At 38.9% G+C, this 15,395-nt stretch overlaps 2 protein-coding genes across 2 annotated transcripts in view; both read left to right on the top strand.

Annotated features, from left to right (window-relative positions):
• Positions 1-15,395, top strand: part of LOC100358989 (A disintegrin and metallopeptidase domain 3) — a 102,276-nt gene that overhangs the window by 6,272 nt on the left and 80,609 nt on the right. Inside the window, exon 3 of the mRNA XM_017350395.3 lies at positions 12,959-13,014. Coding sequence (XP_017205884.1) covers positions 12,959-13,014 — 56 coding nt within the window. The remainder of the gene's footprint in view (positions 1-12,958; positions 13,015-15,395) is intronic.
• Positions 1,662-2,567, top strand: LOC100349704 (large ribosomal subunit protein eL29-like). Its single transcript, XM_051832386.2, has one exon. The coding sequence runs from the start codon at positions 1,701-1,703 to the stop codon at positions 2,436-2,438; it is 738 nt and encodes a 245-aa protein (XP_051688346.1). The 5' UTR covers positions 1,662-1,700; the 3' UTR covers positions 2,439-2,567.

Genomic DNA, 15,395 nt, shown 5'->3' on the forward strand with positions numbered 1-15,395 from the left:
CACACACACACAGAGCAAATATAGTCATTAGACCATGTAGACAGAAAATCAACAAAGATACATCAGAGGTGAACTTTTCTATTGATCAGATGGACCTAACAAACATGTACAGAACATTTCACCCAACAGTTACAGAAACTGCAGTCTTATCAACAGATAGAACATTTTTTTAAGACAGTATCAGAAAACAAATCAATTATCCATACATGTTAAAGAATTTAAATCATACCATGTATCTTCTCAAACCACAAAGAAATAAAACTAAAAGTCAACAATAAAAAGAAAAATAGAAAAACTTATAAATACATGGAAATTAAGCAACATGCTGCTTAATGATCAATGGATCACTGAAGAATTTAAAAAGAAATTACAAGCCTTTTTGAAATAAATGAACATACAAACATGACATGTCAAAATCTTGAGAAACACTAAAGGCAATACAAGGAGGAAAGTTTATAGCCATAAATGCTTGTATCTTAAAAATAGATGTTAAATAAAATATCTGATAATGTATCTCAAAGATTTAGGAAAACAGGAACAAACCAAACCCAAGTTACCAAGAGGCAGAAATAATAATAATCAGAGCAGAAACAAATGAAATTGAAATTAAAAAAATACAAAATCAACGAAATGAAAATCTTTTATGTAGAAGATATACAAAACTTCAGCCACATTAAAAGAGAAAAAAATCCCTCAAATATCTATTAGAGAGATGAAAAAGGAACATGACAACAGATATAAGAGAAATACAAAGAATTGTAAGAGACTACCATGATCAACCACATGCTAACAAATTGGAAAACCTTAAAGAAATGGAGTAAATTTCTGGATACATACAACATCCAATTTTAACACAAGAAGAGAAAATCTAAATAGACCCATAACAAGCAACGCAATTGAAGCAGTAATTAATAATCTCCCATCAAAGAAAATTCTAGGATCTGATGGCTTTACCAGTGAATTTTACAAAACATTTAAGGAGTAAGTAATTAAAATTCTTTTGTACTACTCCAAAATATTGAAAAAAAAATGGAACTTTGCTAGTTTTTAACAAAATGGTAGCAAATCAAATCCAACATTCTATCAAAAACATCATAATCGAGTGAGATTAATTCTGCAGATGGAAATGTAGCTAAAGAAATAAACATAATCCATAATTTCAACATAATGAATAAAAACTGTATGATCGGGCCGGCGCCGCGGCTCACTAGGCTAATCCTCCGCCTAGCGGCGCCGGCACACCGGGTTCTAGTCCCGGTCGGGGCGCCGGATTCTGTCCCGGTTGCCCCTCTTCCAGGCCAGCCCTCTGCTGTGGCCAGGGAGTGCAGTGGAGGATGGCCCAGGTGCTTGGGCCCTGCACCCCATGGGAGACCAGGAAAGGCACCTGGCTCCTGGCTCCTGCCATCGGATCAGCGCGGTGCGCCGGCCGCAGCGCGCCGGCCGCGGCGGCCATTGGAGGGTGAACCAACGGCAAAGGAAGACCTTTCTCTCTGTCTCTCTCTCTCACTGTCCACTCTGCCTGTCAAAAAAAAATAAATAAATAAATAAAATAAAAAAAAAAAAAAACTGTATGATCATTCCAACAGACATGGAGAAAGCATTTGAAAATATCCAACATCCCCTCATGATAAAAACCTTCAACAAATTAGGTATTAGATCCGACACCATCCATAGCTCACGGGTGGCGGCAGGGTGCAGACATGGCCAAGTCCAAGAACCACACCACGCACAACCAGTCCCGAAAATGGCACAGAAATGGCATCAAGAAACCGCGATCACAAAGATACAAGTCTCTGAAAGGGGTGGACCCCAAGTTCCTGAGGAACATGCGTTTTGCCAAGAAGCACAACAAGAAGGGCCTGAAGAAGATGCAGGCCAACAACGCCAAGGCTATGGCTGTGCGTGCTGAAGCTATCAAGGCCCTGGTCAAGCCTAAGGAAGTAAAGCCCACGATCCCGAAGGGTGTCAGCCGGAAGCTCGATCGGCTTGCCTACATTGCCCACCCCAAGCTTGGAAGGCGTGCCCGTGCCCGCATTGCTAGGGGTCTCAGGCTGTCCCGGCCACAGACCAAGGCAAAGGCCAAGACTGAGCCCCAAATCAAGGGCAAGGTCAAGGCTCAAATCAAGGCCCAAGCTCAAGCTCAAATCAAGAGCAAGGGCAAAGGCAAGGCCCAGGCTGAAACCAAGCCCAAAGCCCAGGCCGAAACCAAGCCCAAGGCCCAGGCCCAAGCCAAACCCAAAGCTCAGGCCCAAGGCAAGCCCAAGGCCCAGGCCCAAGGCAAGCCCAAGGCTCAGGCCCAAGCCAAGCCCAAGGCCCAGGCCCAAGCCAAACCCAAGGCTCAGGCCCAAACCAAGCCCAAGGCCCAGGCCACACCTGCAGCCCCAGTTCCGGCTCAGGCTCCTCCCAAAGGTGCCCAGCCCCCCGCAAAGGCTCCCTAGTAACAGCCTTTGCCTGCCAATGCAAAGGCAGAAGGACTGGTGTGACCCCTGGGCTGCTGTCTGCATGGGGCTAGCGTCCTCCTGTGCTGTTTGTACAAATAAACCCGAGACAGGGAAAAAAAAAAAAAATTAGGTATTAAAAAAAACCCTCGGCAGAGCCAAGATGGCGGAATAGTGAGGGCGCACACCGATAGTCCGGGAAAATTTAGTTTAATAAAAGCGGAGTTATGGTAGCCTCAGAAAAAGGACCAGGAAAAAATTGCAGAGGAAACTCTTCCGGAGCTATTCGCTGTGACTCAAAGGACCTACGGGGAGAGCAGGGTCGCCCACCACGCGGAAGCCGAACCGCGGGAGCTGCAGAGTCTGAGCGCCAGTGCGGGAAGGGGAGTCTATGTGACAAGGACACCAGCACCAGTGGGGAGAGGAGGGACGCCCAGGGCTCCGAGTGCACACATCGGCGCTGGAAGCGGAGGTGAGCTCAGTAACCGGAGACATTGGCGGGGAAACGGCGGACAGAATTTTAGAGGGACGTAGGATTTGAAGCAGGAAAGTCCAACAGACTGGCTACAGGAGAAAAGGAAAAATAAATAAATAAATAAATAAATAAATAAATAAAGAGGAGGGGGAATACTGGTACAGACAAGTTCCACTCTCTGCCAACCTTGCAAAGGCAAGCAAGAGACAAAGAGCTGGGATATACATAATAAAAGGGGAGAGTTAAGGCTACAATTCAGTAGCCTAGGCAACCCAGTGGGAGTCCGCAGGAGAAACCAAGCCTGCAGAGACTCTTTGGGTAGAAGCCAGCGGAAGCTAAATACCATCCATTCTGCTCAGCCTTGCAGTATTACTTACCTCCTGAACAAAAAATAAAATAAAATAAAATAAATGAATAAATAAATAAATAAAGAGAGATTTACCACACATAACTTGAGGGTGTCACCTTTGCACACCTGTAACCCTGAAGAACCAAGCAGAGCTCTCAGGCCACACCCATCTCAAGCCTCCAAGGCTCCTCCAACAGCAGGCAGTCCACTTAACACGAACATAGTATAATAAAAAAAAAAAAAAACTCACAGTGAGGGAAACAGAATTAACCATGCCAAGCAATAAACACAGAAATCAAGGGAACAAGATCAATGATGACACTATGATGCCTCCAAATAAACAAAACACCCCAAGCCAAGATTATGAAGATGATGAGATAGAAGAAATGCAAGATACGAATTTCAAAAAATGTATAAGAACATTTAGAAGTTTTCAAAACCAAATCCTTGAACTACAGAAATCCTTATTGGACAGGATTGAAAATCTCTCTCGTGAAAATGAAATTTTAAGGAAGAATCAAAATGGAACACAGAAACTAGTAGAGCAGGAAAGTGTGATAGTGAAGAATAATCAAAATGAAATGAAGAGCTCAATAGATCAAATGACAAACACATTAGAGAGCCTTAAAAACAGAATGGGTGAAGCAGAAGAGAGAATATCGGACTTAGAAGACAGAGAACAGGAAAGGATACAGTCAAACCAAAGAAAAGAAGAGGAAATTAGAAATCTAAAAAATATTGTTGGGAATCTACAGGACACTATAAAAAAACCAACATTCGGGTTCTAGGAGTTGTAATTAAACTCACCACAGTGAAACATAAAGAAAAGATCCTACAATGTGCAAGAGAGAAATGTCAGATTACTCTCAGAGGATCTCCAATCAGACTCACAGCAGACTTCTCATCAGAAATACTACAGGCTAGGAGGGAATGGCGAGACATAGCATAGGTGCTAAGAGAGAAAAATTGACAGCCCAGAATATTATATCCTGCTAAGCTCTCATTTGTGAATGAAGGTGAAATAAAGACCTTTCATAGCAAACAGAAATTGAAAGACTTTGTGGCCACTCGTCCGGCCCTGCAAAAGATACTTAAAGATGTGCTACACTCAGAAACACAGAAACACGGCCATCAATATGAAAGAAAGGAAAGGAAGAAAACCTTCCAGTAAGAGAGCATGGGAAGCTCAAAGCATATACTAGAAAATATCTCCTTGAAAATGCCAGGGCAAAGTCACTATGTATCAATAGTCACATTAAACATGAATGGCCTGAACTGTCCAGTTAAAAGACACAGACTGGCTGACTGGCTTCAGGAACAACACCCAACTATTTGTTGCCTAGAAGAAACACATCTCTCTAACAAAGATGCATGCAGACTGAAAGTGAAAGGTTGGAAAAAGATATTCCATGCCAACAAAAACCAAAAAAAAAGCAGATGTAGCCATATTAATATCAGAGAAAATAAACTTTAATACAAAAACTGTTAAGAGAGACAAAGAGGGGCACTATATAATGATTAAGGGTTCAATTCAACAGGAAGATGTAACTATTATAAATGTATATGCACCTAATTACAGGGCACCGGTCTATTTAAAAGATATGTTAAGGGACTTAAAGGGAGACTTAGATTCCAATACAATAGTGCTGGGGGACTTCAATACTCCACTCTCAGAAATAGATAGATCATCCAGACAGAAGTTCAACAAGGAAACAGCAGATTTAATCGACACTATTGCCCAAATGGATCTAACAAATATCTACAGAACTTTCAATCCTACATCTAAAGACTTTACATTCTTCTCAGCAGTGCATGGAACCTTCTCTAGGATTGATCACATACTAGGTCATAAAGCAAGTCTCAGCAAATTTAAAAGAATTAGAATCATACCATGCAGCTTCTCAGAAAACAGTGGAATGAAGCTGGAAATTAGCAACTCAGGAAACCCCAGAAAGTATGCAAACACATGGAGACTGAACAACATGCTCCTGAATGAACACTGGGTCATTCAAGAAATCAAAAGAGAAACCAGAAACCTTCTGGAAGTAAATGAGGATAACAGCACAACATACCAAAACTTATGGGATACGGCAAAAGCTGTATTGAGAGGCAAGTTTATAGCAATAGGTGCCTATATCAAGAAATTGGAAAGGCACCAAATAAATGAGCTTTCAGCACATCTCAAGGACCTAGAAAATTTGCAGGAAACCAGACCCAAATCTAGTAGGAGAAGAGAAATAATTAAAATCAGAGAAGAAATCAACAGGATTGAATCCAAAAAAAATTACAAAAAATCAGCCAAGCGAAGAGCTGGTTTTTTGAAAAAATAAACAAGATTGACACTCCATTGGCCCAACTAACTAAAAAAAGAAGAGAAAAGACCCAAATTAATAAAATCAGAGATGAAAAAGGAAACAACAACAGACACCACAGAAATAAAAAGAATCATCAGAAATTACTACAAGGACTTGTATGACATCAAACAAGAAAATCTATCAGAAATGGATAGGTTCCTGGACACATGGAATCTACCTAAATTGAACCATGAAGACATAGAAAACCTAAATAGACCCATAACTGAAACAAATTGAAACGGTAATAAAGGCCCTCCCAACAAAGAAAAGCCCAGGACCAGATGGATTCACTGCTGAATTCTACCAAACATTTAAAGAACAACTGATTCCATTTCTTCTCAAACTATTCAGAACAATCGAAAAATAGGGAATTCTCCCAAATTCTTTCTATGAAGCCAGCATCACCTTAATCCCTAAGCCAGAGAAAGATACAGCACTGAAAGAAAATTATAGACCAATATCCCTGATGAACATAGACGAAAAAATCCTCAATAAAATTCTCGCCAATAGAATACAACAACACATCAGGAAAATCATCCACCCAGACCAAGTGGGATTTATCCCTGGTATGCAGGGATGGTTCAACATTCGCAAATCAATCAATGTGATTCACCACATTAACAGACTGCAAAAGAAAAACCATATGATTATCTCAATAGATGCAGAGAAAGCATTCGGTAAGATTCAACACCCTTTCATGATGAAAACTCTAAGCAAATTGGGTATAGAAGGAACATTCCTCAATATAATCAAAGCAATTTATGAAAAGCCCACAGCCAACATCCTATTGAATGGGGAAAAGTTGGAAGCATTTCCACTGAGATCTGGCACCAGACAAGGATGCCCACTCTTACCACTTCTATTTAACATAGTTCTGGAAGTTTTAGCCAGAGCCATCAGACAAGAAAAAGAAATTAAAGGAATACCAATTGAGAAGGAAGAAGTCAAACTATCCCTCTTTGCAGACGATATGATTCTTGACTTAGGGGATCCAAAGAACTCTACTAAGAGACTATTGGAACTCATAGAGGAGTTTGGCAAAGTGGCAGGATATAAAATCAATGCACAAAAATCAACAGCCTTTGTATACACAAGCAATGCCATGGCTGAGAAACAACTGCTAAGATCAATCCCATTCACAATAGCTACAAAAACAATCAAATACCTTGGAATAAACTTAACCAAGGACGTTAAAGATCTCTACGATGAGAATTACAAAATCTTAAAGAAAGAAATAGAAGAGGATACCAAAAAATGGAAAAATCTTCCATGCTCATGGATTGGAAGAATCAACATCATCAAAATGTCCATTCTCCCAAAAGCAATTTATACATTCAATGCAATCCCAATCAAGATACCAAAGACATTCTTCTCAGATCTAGAAAAAATGATGCTGAAATTCATATGGAGGCACAAGAGACCTCGAATAGCTAAAGCACTCTTGTACAACAAAAACAAAGCCGGAGGCATCTCAATACCAGATTTCAGGACATACTACAGGGCAGTTGTAATCAAAACAGCATGGTACTGGTACAGAAACAGATGGATAGACCAATGGAACAGAATTGAAACACCAGAAATCAACCCAAACATCTATAGCCAACTAATATTTGATAAAGTATCTAAAACCAATTCCTGGAGCAAGGACAGTCAATTTAATAAATGGTGCTGGGAAAACTGGATTTCCACATGCAGAAGCATGAAGCAAGACCCCTACCTTACACCTTAAACAAAAATCCACTCAACATGGATTAAAGACCTAAATCTACGACCTGACACCATCAAGTTATTAGAGAACATTGGAGAAACCCTTCAAGATATTGGCACAGGCAAAGAATTTCTGGAAAAGGCCTGGAAAGCACAGGCAGTCAAAGCCAAAATCAACTATTGGGATTGCATCAAATTGAGAAGTTTCTGTACTCCAAAAGAAACAGTCAGGAGAGTGAAGAGACAACCGACAGAATGGGAAAAAAGATTTGCAAACTATGCATAGATAAAGGATTAATAACCAGAATCCACAAAGAGATCAAGAATTCAACAAAAACAAAACCAACAACCCACTTAAGAGATGGGCCAAGGACCTCAATAGACATTTTTCAAAAGAGGAAATCCAAATGCCCAACAGGCACATGAAAAAATGTTCAAGATCACTAGCAATCAGGGAAATGCAAATCAAAACCACAATGAGGTTTCACCTCACCCCGGTTAGAATGGCTCACATACAGAAATCTACCAACAACAGATGCTGGCAAGGATGTGGGGAAAAAGGGACACTAACCCACTGTTGGTAGGAATGCAAACTGGTCAAGCCACTATGGAAGTCAGTCTGGAGATTCCTCAGAAACCTGAATACAACCCTACTGTTCTACCCAGCCATCCCACTCCTTGGAATTTACCCAAAGGAATTTAAATTGGCAAACAAAATGCGGTCTGCCTCCTAATGTTTATCACAGCACAATTCACAATAGCCACGACCTGGAACCAACCTAAATGCCCATCAACGGTAGACTGGATAAAGAAATTATGGGATATGTACTCTTTAGAATACTATACCGCAGAAAGAAACAATGAAATCCAGTCATTTGCAACAAAATGGAGGAATCTGGAACACATCATGCTGAGTGAAATAAGCCAGTCCCAAAGGGACAAATACCATATGTTCTCCCTGATTGGTGACAACTGCCTGAACACCAAAAAGGAAACCTGTTGAAGTGAAATGGACACTATGAGAAACAGTGACTTGATCAGCATAGCCCTGACTGTTAATGAACAACTTAATACATTATCCCTCTTAGTAGTGTTTTTTGTCTGCTCTACTTAATATGACTGGTTTAATTCTGTAATTAATACACAGTTATTCTTAAGTGTTGAAATTTAACTGAAATGTGATCCCTGTTAAACATAAGAGTGGGAATAAGAGAGGGAAGAGATGTACAATTTGGGACATGCTCAGGCTGACTTGCCCCAAATGGTAGAGTTAGAAACATACCAGGGGATTCCAATTCAATCCCATCAAGGTGGCATGTACCAATGCCATCTCACCAGTCCAAGTGATCAATTTCAGTTCACAATTGATCATAATGAAAGGACTAAGAGTCAAAGGGAGCACATAAACAAGTCTAGTACCTGCTAATACTAACCGATAGAATAAATAAAGGGGAGAGTGATCCAACATGGAAAGCGAGATACTCAGCAGACTCATAGAATGGTGGATGTCCTAAACAGCACTCTGGCCTCAGAATCAGCCCTAAAGGCATTCCGATCTGGCTGAAAAGCCCATGAGAGTATTTCTGGCAAAAAAAAAACAAAAAAACAAAAAAAAAACACACAAACCCTAAATGAAAGATCTCTGTGAGTGAGATCCCAGTGGAAAGAACAGGTCTTCAAAGAAGGAGGTACCTTTCTCTGAAGGGAGAAGAGAACCTCCACTTTGACTATGACCTTGTCTAAACAAGATAAGAGTCAGAGAACTCAAGGGGCTTCCATAGCCTTGGAAACTCATGACTGGAGCATGGGGAGATTACTGAGGCCATAAACAGGAGTGTCAATTTGTAAAGTCAACAACAGGAGTCACTGTGCACTTACTCCTTATGTAGGATCTCTGTCCTTAGCGTGCTGTACATTGAGACTTAATGCTATAACGAGTACTCAAACAGTATATTTCCCTTTGTGTTTCTATGGGGGTGCAAACTGTTGAAATCTTTACTTAATGTATACTAAACTGATCTTCTATAAAAAAAAAAGAAGAAGAAATTATCAATTCCCAACTTGACTCTCACTGGGATTAAACATGACAATAGGTCTGATCTGATTTCATCATCATTTAAAAAATCATCTATTATTTTTCACTTTATGTTTCTGTGTGGGAGCAAACTGTTGAAATCTTTACTTAATGTATGCTAAATTGATCTTCTGTAGATAAAGAGATTCGAAAATGAATCATGATGTGAATGGAAGGGGAGAGGGAGTGGGAGAGGGGAGGGTTGCGGGTGGGAGTGATGTTATGGGGGGGAAGCCATTGTAATCCATAAGCTGTACTTTGGAAATTTATATTCATTAAATAAAAGTTAAAAAAAAACCTCAAGTTATGAAGGCCATAAATGACAGTCAGATTCATACTGAATGGGGAAAATCTGAAAGTATTTCCCCTCATATCTAGAACAAGAAAAGAATGTCTATCCATATTTGGTATGGTATTGGAAATATTGGCAAGAGCAATTAGGGACGAGGAAGATATAAAGGGCTTCAGAATTGGACAGGAGGAGTTTGGTATACCCGTGTTTGCAGATGACATGATGCTGTACTTAGAAAAACCTAAATAGTCCACAAAAAAGTTATTAGAACTGATAAACCAGTTCAGTAAAGTAAGATGACCAAACCACCACACAAAATCACTAGTATTTCTACACACTGATAAAAATATCCCTGAAAAGGAAACCATGAAAGAAAGTCTATTCACAGTAGCCACAAAAGTCAAGTATTTAGGAATAAATTAACCAAAGAAGTGCAAGATCTCTAAAATTAGAGATAAAATAAATCACAAAGGACACACAAAAAAGAAAAGAGATCCCATGCTCAGTTATTGGAAGAATTAATATAATTCAAATGCCTATACTCCCTAAAGCAATCACTTATTCAACTAGGGAATGTTTAGTCTGTAAAATCAGTTGTCATTGAAACAAAATCCCTGCAGTTTTCCAATTCACCACAGTATCTTTTTTCCTTGTCCTTGTCTTATTTTTCTCTCCTATGTTACGCATGTTATGTTTGCTGATACTTTGATAATATTGGATGTATGAGGTTTGTGTTCCAGTTTTGTAATACTCATTTTATAGAAATAACATTTCTTTGTATATCCAAATGTAGATATCAGTCTTGTATATAATAGATCACTTTCATTATTAATAATAGTCCTTTACTGTTTCCTTTGATTTTTATCAATTGCAGTTTGAAAATCAGGGTCATCTGGTTTTGTTCTGCTTCTCCGTATTTGTGTTTTCCTTTTTGTACTGGCCAGGAACTCACATTTTATGTTGAACTGTAGGGAATAGTTCATTAGTTCATCCATTTACTTGTTTGCCTGATTTTGTTCTTACTGAAGGAAAAGAAGCAAATCTTTAAAAATAAATGTGCTGTTGGCTATAGGTTTTGTTAATGTCCCTTATGTGTTTATAGAAGTGTTATTTTGGAGGTGCCGCAGCTCACTAGGTTAATCCTCTGCCTTGCGGTTACGGCACACTAGGTTCTAGTCCTGGTCAGGGCGCCAGATTCTGTCCCAGTTGTCCCTCTTCCAGGCCAGCTCTCTGCAGTGCCCAGGGAGTGCAGTGGAGGATGGCCCAAGTGCTTGGGCCCTGCACCCCATGGGAGACCAGGAGAAACACCTGGCTCCTGCCTTCGGATCAGCGCAGTGCGCTGGCCGCGGCAGCCATTGGAGGGTGAACCAATGGCAAAGGAAGACCTTTCTCTCTCACTGTCCACTCTGCCTGTTTAAAAAAAAAAAAAAAAAGAAGCATTATTTTTAGACAGATATGTTTGCATTTGTCTGTGTATGTGGGTGTGCACATCTGTGTGTTTTCTTCCGTGAGTGTAGTGAATCAATCTTTCAGTCCTGGGGTCAACCCCACTTTGCCCTAATATAATTTGCATTTTAAAATTTGCTCTAGCTTGCTTTTATTTTGTTTGGGACTTTGCAATATTAATCATCAAAATTTGTAATCATTACAAATTCAAATTCCTTATATGGCTGTTGTAAACCTATAGATTATTTATTATCTACCTACACTCTCTCTTTTTATTACATTTTACAATTCCCTTCAAGTCTTCTTTTTCACTATTGCCATCTCTCTCATTAATTGTATTTTAGCCTATTTCCTTCGAATGAGGGTGGTCTTTTGAAGCCAATTTGTGTTAAGTATATGAATCTTACTGAATGTCATTGATCCTACTATGACCAAGTGACCTAAGCCAGAAAACATTGGTGCACACATCAAAGCACATGCAAATATATGTGTAAGGACATGTATGTGGTGTGAATAAACATGCATGTGTATGTTTAATTTAAATTTAAGCTTATATTGGTATATCCAATCCCAATCCAAAACTAGAAGAAAAGACAGAAAAAAATGGAGAGAACAGATACCATATGCCAGAAACAAGCAACAATAGGGTTTTTTCCTAATATAGTAAATCTCTATAAGCGTAACCTATGTAACATTTAAATAAAGTTAGAGACTGCCATACTAGATGAAAAAATTGAAAATTATCTATTATGCTCTTTAAATGTTAAGTCATCAATGGAATAAAATTAAAGAATTACAAAATATATCTTACTAATATTGCAATCCCAATAAGGTAGCACTGATGAATTAATTTTTCACCAAGTAAACTACAGAACAAGAATAGTTCAAGGATAAAATAAATGACAGCTTGTAATGATGAGTAGATAAATTTATCAAGAAGTTATCACTCTGAAAATATTTACAAGATGGGTAAGCATAGTGGTATACCAGGTTAAGCTACTGCCTGCAATATCAGCATCCCATAAGGACGTTGGTTCAAGTCCCAGCTGCTCCACTTCTGATCCAGCTCCATGCCAGTGAGCCTGGGAAAGGAGCAGAACACAGCCCCACTGCTTGGGCCCTGCAAACACAAGGGAGACCCAGAATGAATTTCATGCTCTGGGTTTGTCCTGGTCCAGCCCGAACCATTTCACCCACTTGGGGGATTAATCACAATGGTGATCCACAATGGTGATCTGGTGATCCACCAGATCGCTCTCTTTATATCTCCCTCTCTTTCTGTGGAACTCCTCCTTTCATCTAAACAAAATAAAAATCTTTTTAAGAAGATATTTACAAGTCACAAGTGCATCAACGAAAGGTCTTACTATTTGCAGCTCTATTTGTCATGAAGCCATGACTGTATCAAGTCAAGATATGACTGTATCAAAATGTTTGTCAGTGGTGACACAGCTCCTGGAAATTTGTGTCTGCGCGATGTGAGCCTCTTTTTCTGACCTAATTCTCCATGGAGGATAGATAGGCCGCTGAAGACAGCATCCTCAGTCTGTCAGGGAAGTTGTGCTGTCGTATCTGTTTTTCAATTGACCTATTCTGGGAACAACAGAGGAGAAAAAAAAGATAACAAAATTTAAGTGTTTTCAGTCATTGCTCAGCATCCCTAAATGTGATCTTCAGTTTAAATTCAAATCTTATTATGATACTTAGTAGATGCTACTTTTTTGACATGTAGGATATAATCTATGATATATGAAAGAATAAATGCATTTTCAAATACTGTGCAATTTCTAATAAATGCTTTATCTCTGAATACTTGGCTTTAGGTCACTTACTTTCTCAAAATTGAGGACAAGTTTCACACTCTGCTTCTTGAAAAACAGTAAGTGTCCATTTTTCTTTACAGGTATCTGTTTATAATGTCTCAAGATTGCTATCTTAAATAAGAACTGATACTGTATCTATTAATTTATAGCCATTCTAACTGGAGCAAAGTGAAACCTCATTGTGGTTTTTAATTGCATTTCCATGATGGTTAGTGATCCTGAGCATTTTTTTCATGTGTCTATTGGCCATTTGTGTTTCAGCTTTTGTAAACTATTTGTTCATATCCTTGGCCCATTTCTTAGCTGAGTTGTTTGTTTTGTTGTTGTTGAGTTTATTGAGTTCCTCATACATTCTGCTTACTAATCCTTTATCAGAAGTATAGTTTGAAAATATTTTTTCCCATTCTATTGGTTGCTTCTTCTCTTTGCTGAGTGTTTCTTTTGCAGTTCAGAAGCTTCTTAACATGATTTAATCCCATTTGTTTATTTTTGCTTTTATTACCTGTGCTTCTGGAGTCTTATCCAAGAAGTCTTTGCCTATGCCAATGTCATGCAGCATTTCCCTTATGTTTATGTTTTCTCTAGCTATTAGATGATTTCAAGTATTAGGTTTGGGTCCCTGATCCACCCATTGAGTTTTTTTTTTATATATACGGTGTAAGGTAGGGGTCTTGTTTCATAGTTCTGCACGCAGAGATGCAATATTCACAGCACCATTTCCTGCACAGACTGTCCTTTTTCCAGGCAGTGATTTTAGTGTTTTTGAAAGATTAGTTGGTTGTAGCTGCATGGATTAATTTCTTGGGTCTCTATTCTGTTCCACTGATCCACATTTCAATTTCTATACCGGTCCCAGGGTGTTTTGATTATAACAGCTCTGTAGTATGCCCTGATATCAGGCATTGTGATGCCTCCAGCTTTGCTTTTATTAATATTGTTTTAAACATCCAGGGTCTCCTGTGTTTCCATATGAATTGTTGCATCATTTCTTTCTAGATCTGAGAAGACTGTCCTTGGTATTTTGAAGATATAACAAAGAGAACTATTGCCCAATATTCCTGATGAATATAAATGCAAAAGTCTTCAACAAAATACTAACTAATCAAATTCAACAGCACATAAAAATATCATCCTGCCAGACCACGTGGGGTTTATCTCAGGGATGCAGGAATGTGATATATCACCTTGACAAAATGGAGAATAAAAACCATATGATTTATCTCAATAGATGCAGATAAAGCATGACAAACACTCTAAGCAAATTGGGCATAGAAGGAACATTCCTCAACACAGTCATATCACTATGTGACAAACCACAGCCAGCATCATATAGAATGGAGAAAACCGGGAAGCATTCCCACTAAGATCCAGAACCAGAGAAGAATGCACACTCTCACCATTACCATTCAATATAGATCTGGAAGTTTTGGCCAGAGGCATTAGGCAATTAAAAGAAATTAAAGGGTAACAAATAAGAAAGGGGCAATTCAAATTATCCCTGTTTGCAGATGACATGATCCTATATCAAGAGGAACCAAAACATTCCATTAAAAGATTATTAGAACTCTTAAGAGAGTTTAGCAAAATTGTGGGATATAAAACCAACACACAAAAATAGATAGCATTTGTATATACTAATAATACTAAGGCTGAGAAAGAAGTTATAAGATCAGTCTCATTCAAAAAATTTAAATACCATGGAATAAATTTAACCAAGAATGTGAAAGATCTCTACAATGAAAACTACAAAACATTAAGGAAGGAAATAGAAGAAAATACATAAAAAAATGGAAAAATCTTCCATGTTCATAGGTTGGGAAGATTAATATTATCAAAGTATCTATAGTACCCAAAGCAACTTACAGATTCGATGTGATCTCAGTGTTTTTGATTTATTTACTTATTTGAAAGTCAGAATTACACAGAGAGGGAGATACAAAGAAAGTGAAAGAGAGAGAGACAGAGAATATCTTTTATTTACTGGTTCACACCCCAGATGGCTACAACTATCAGGGCTGGGCCAGGCCAAAGCCAGGAGCCAGGAGCTTCATCAGGGTGTCCCACTGGGGTACAAGGGCCCAAGTACTTGGGCCTTCTTCTGTTTGCTTTCCCCAAGCCATTAGTGGGGAGCTGGATTGGAAGTAGAACAGCCAGGTCCTGAAACAGCTACCATGTGGGATGCCACTGTTGTAGGTGGCGGCTTTACCTGCTATGCCACAACTCAAACTCCTCCATCATTTTTTTAAGGCATTGAGATTTCTGGATTTTGTTCACAGAGTATAATATCATAAGCAATACATAGTGCAAATAGATACCTGGCCTTCAGAAAGCTCATGGAGAATGTATATAATGAACAAATATGCATGGACTTCTAAAATTTTTGCACTCACATAGACTTTAGTTTACATTTTCTATGAATTTTCTGAAATAACCCGTG

Source organism: Oryctolagus cuniculus, chromosome 2 (assembly GCF_964237555.1).
Source record: "Oryctolagus cuniculus chromosome 2, mOryCun1.1, whole genome shotgun sequence".
NCBI lineage: Eukaryota > Metazoa > Chordata > Mammalia > Lagomorpha > Leporidae > Oryctolagus > Oryctolagus cuniculus.